The sequence below is a fragment of the Condylura cristata genome, unplaced genomic scaffold (assembly GCF_000260355.1).
Source record: "Condylura cristata isolate star-nosed mole 26May11 unplaced genomic scaffold, ConCri1.0 scaffold00063, whole genome shotgun sequence".
NCBI classification, from domain to species: Eukaryota; Metazoa; Chordata; class Mammalia; order Eulipotyphla; family Talpidae; genus Condylura; species Condylura cristata.
In genome coordinates, this window is record NW_004567164.1 from 497,797 (window position 1) to 502,059 (window position 4,263).

At 56.2% G+C, this 4,263-nt stretch overlaps 1 protein-coding gene across 1 annotated transcript in view; it reads right to left on the reverse strand.

The window, feature by feature from the left end:
• Nucleotides 1–1,039: 1,039 nt before the first annotated feature.
• Nucleotides 1,040–4,263, reverse strand: part of GPX6 (glutathione peroxidase 6) — a 5,393-nt gene continuing 2,169 nt past the window's right edge. The window contains exons 2-5 of the mRNA XM_012734643.1: nucleotides 3,773–3,926; nucleotides 3,284–3,401; nucleotides 2,405–2,504; nucleotides 1,040–1,976 (exon numbers count right to left, since the gene is read on the reverse strand). Coding sequence (XP_012590097.1) covers nucleotides 1,776–1,976; nucleotides 2,405–2,504; nucleotides 3,284–3,401; nucleotides 3,773–3,926 — 573 coding nt within the window. The 3' untranslated portion in view covers nucleotides 1,040–1,775. The remainder of the gene's footprint in view (nucleotides 1,977–2,404; nucleotides 2,505–3,283; nucleotides 3,402–3,772; nucleotides 3,927–4,263) is intronic.

Genomic DNA, 4,263 nt, shown 5'->3' on the forward strand with positions numbered 1-4,263 from the left:
GACCCATCTCCCTGTACCCACTTCCTGGACTTCCTTTGGCTTTGATTATTCAGATGTGAAGATAGTCAAAGATGTGGAGCCACTCTGAGAACTGCTAGGGTCCCTGGAGGGGACTTCAGAGATTTAGAAGAAAAACAAAACACATTTCTCAAGACTGTAGCTGCTTCTGTAATCCCCTCTTGCCCTTCATACCACCGTGGTGCCTGCTTAGAGACTTAGGGAAGTGTCAAACCCTGTAGTGATGGCCAAGGCCAGGTTTTTAAAAAGCCCAATTTTTTCTTCCTAGATTTTTGAGTTGAAGAAACCAAAACTTCCAAATATTTTGAGAATATTTTCCACTGTAGAGTCTTCAGAATCTCTTTCCTGGTCACGTCTGGCTTACCTGTCAATCTCCATGTTGCTATATAAAGATTAGGTCAGAAGTCTCTTTTCTATTTGGGCCTAAACAGGATGGACACATTTGGCATACATCGCTGCCGTTTAAATTTCCTGCACTTTTGAATATAAGTGTTCAGAGTAATCAGTAGAAAGAGAACAAACAGCTGTTTCCCTTCACCTCCTTATACCATCTTCTCTTTCTTTAGTTTCTCATTTCCTGAAATTGCCCTCCTTATAAAAGGATAATCTTGATAAAACAGCATGGACTAAGTAACTTCTTAGCAGGTTATTTGTGCCTCCATTGAGAAGTGGGGTTTGTGATGTTTTTCTTCTATTTTCATGTGCTTTTAGATTTTTCAACTGAGCATGAATCACTTTTATGACCAGAAATGCTCGTATTTGTTGTTGCCTTTTTGAGAAGCAAAAACATATAAGGACCCCGAGAGAGCTGAATGGGAGGGTCCCGAGGGCTCCCTCAGCAGATCCCGACACCCGCCCCACTAAGTGTTTTTGGGTGGCCCAGGGAAAGGGCTAGAGCACTTTTGAGGAAAAGAAAATACTGATGATCTGGTGAGGGTGCCAGGAAGCGAGGTAGCTGAGAGGGGACGAGCGACAGGACTCCGGACACAGTCAGGGCCTGGGAAAGCACACCGCCAACCCAGTCGCTGCAGACAATTTTAATTTGAGGCTGTGATGAGTTCAAAGCTGGGGAGACGCAGGGTGAGGAGAAATCCCATCGGTCAGAAGGAGGGGACATCCCTGCCCACGTGCCGTGGCCTGAATGCACCCAAGGGCCCGGCACAGGGAGGCTCTGGTAGGGTCTGACCCAGGGGGCTTTGGGACCCCCCATCATGGAGACGCCCCTCCTTCGGGCGAGGCGAGGGTTCTGGTCTCACCCTGTCTTCAGCGAGCCTAGCAGAGATCAAGGGCGTTAGGAAGAGCAGCACTAGCTGGGGAGGGAGCTGCCCAGATGGCCTCCGCTGGACACAAGAGGCTGCGAACGGGGTTCTGAGAGGCCCGTTGCCAGGCCCTGCTTGCTTTCACCTTCAGGACGGAGGACAGGTGGATGTCAGGGCCGGGGGGGGGGGAGGGGGGCGGGGGGGGCCTTTCCAGGGAGGGAACCATCTCCCTTCCAGGATTTTCCTTCGGAATAGGGTAGGGGAAAACTTGGCGTTTTGTGATCAGGAAGTTGGGGAAATAAGCTTTTGTTCCCCGATGTTCAAAGACACCTGCACACGTGCACACGCACACACGTGTGCACACACACCTGCTTGGGCATTACAGTATGGGTTGGTCTCGGAGAGGCTGGGCAGGAGGGCACGGGGAACAGAGCCGGACCGTCTAAGCGTGATGTCCAGGAGGGGGCAGGCCGGCTGCCGCTGCCCGGCCGGGGCCGCTCAGCTAGACAGCTTCAGGAACTCGAGGATGTCGGACTTGACAGAGCTGACCGGAGCTTGGTGGAACCAGCGCATGACAGGCACGCCGTTGGGCCCCACCAAGAACTTCTCGAAGTTCCAGCGGATGTCGTGGACCCTCATGGGCTCCCAGAAGAGCCGGTCTGACGAGCCCAACAAGTCCGAAGTGGGAGGGCAGGAATTCTGGAGCAGAGATGTGGAGAAGAGGACACGCTTTGGGCTGCTCTGTGTGGCCAGTCTTGGCCCCGCCCCAGACGGTGTCCTCACTGGTGTACGTTGACTATCTGACCTGCTGCGGGGCATCCTGACCCACTGGAGGGGGTGTGCCAGTCAGCACCTCCTCGCTGTCTGCCCCACACCCATAGTCCCTCAGAAAAGAATGGCCTTCTGCTGTCGTCTGTACTCAGAGCTGTTGAACGGCTATCCTGGGTTGCACGGTTTTTCTACATGAGGCTAACAGCTCACAGCAGAGTGTGCCACGGCCCTTGAACCTACCTGAACGCTTCTCTCCAAGGTGTCAGCCCAGACGCCACCCCAGACTCGAGCCCTATGACTTCAGGCCTCTCCCTCGCCTGACCGGACCCACACACACTCTGTTTGTGCACACTGACCTTTAGGAAGGTGAAGACCTTCTGTTCTTTGTCCCCATTCACATCCCCTTTCTCAAAGAGCTGAAAATTGGGGACAAAGCCCCCACCGGGACGCACATACCTGCAACAAACCAGAACATTCTAAGAGGATCCACACGAGACCAGCCTGGCTAGTAAAGGCCACCACGGCCTCCAAAAAAGGACCAGAGCTGAAGTGGAGAAGGAGCTAGACAGGGAAGGCCACAAGAGAAAGGTTCCTGGTACCCAGGAGCTGGCTTAGAGGCTTGACGGAGCCAAAGAGAACTCCAAGAAAACTAGAAGCCATAATTTTTAAAAAGATTTATTTATTTATACACAGAAGAACTGGGGTGCAGACCAGAACTGCGGGGTGTGAGCGGATGCCCCAGAGACAGAGTGGGGAGCAGAACAGGCAGATGGACGAAACACACTGCTGAGGGGAGCAGCGGGCGGGTCAGGAGAGGTCTGCTGTGCCCTGTGGGTCACCTCCCTGGTGGGCTCGAACTCCTGCTACAGAGGCCTTGGCGAGCTTCATAGTGCTGTGCTCTAACGTTGCACTTAGCCTGTTGCACCACCAGGGAGGGCCCAGAAGCAGTAACTAAGAAGTGCTTAAATTATTCCTGACCCATCCCCATTTCCTAAACTCCTCCTTTCCCCTAAGCTTCTTTTCTGTCACGTGTTTGCCTCGGCTGGACATCAAAGAACTCAGACAGGCCCCTGGCGCTCGCCAGCAGGGAAAGGCTGGACCCAACGCTTCACGATGACGTGCCTGAGCTCACTGTCTGCTCTCCACCCCAGAAGTTTCCTGAGTGGAGGGCATCTGGGCAGAACGGGGAGGGAAAATCCTGACAGGGCCAGTGCAGGGCCCGAGCCGGCACTCACTTGAGCCCAGAGAGGATCTCTGAGTTCTTTCCTGGTTCCTGTTTTCCAAACTGGTTGCAGGGAAAGCCCAGCACCACGACACCGAAAGGCTTCAGCTGCTCCTGTAGTGCATTCAGCTCTGCAGCAGAGAGAGGCCAGTGTGGGCCAGTGGCCGCAGCCTGCAGGAATTAACTGAAGACTGTGGAGGACAGTGTGCAGGAACTAAATGCAGATAGCTGCCACTTTCCCTGCAGCGGGTCCCGCCAGTGGCTCCACCTCCCTTTAAAAAGCACAGACCGGGAGGCCTGTTTGATTCTGAGGAGAGTCAGACCCAAACGCCTTCCTGAGTGCAGGACTGAAGGATGTAAAAAAATGGTGAGGAAAATGCGACGTGGGCGTGCCACCCTGCCCCACCTCTGCCAGTATCCATGAGCCGGACCCGGGGAGACTGGAACACGCCCCGGAAAAGCCAGCCCCGACCGACCGACCGACCGACCGCGGCGCTCTCACCCACATACTGCGGCGTCAAGCCTCAGTACGTGGCCACGTTGACGAAGAGCACGTGCTTGCCCGCGAACTGCCTGAACTGGATGTACTCCTCGCCGTTGAGCGTGAGGGCGCCGTACTCGTAGATGGTGCCGGTCACCCCCTTATAGCAGTCCACCTGCAAGGCAACGGGAGGCCTGCGATGGGGAGCGCGCAGGCCCAGCCCTGCGCTTGCCAAAGAACCGCCTAGCCCGCTGCCCTTCCTCTGGGCCGCGCCCGGCCTCCGAGCCACCCGCCTGCCCCACCCGGCCCCTCTCCAGCTGCTCCGCGTCCTCTTCCTCAGGATCCACAGGGTGGCCCCAATGTCCGGCCCAGGACGGAGGGGCCAGGCTCGGGCCTCCGGGGAGCGGCTGGGCGCGAGGGTGTGGGAGGGCGCCGCTGGGCCCACCCCGTCGGGCAGCGCCCGGTGGCCAGGCGTGCAGGAAAGGGAATATCCCCGGGGGTGCAGCGCCCCC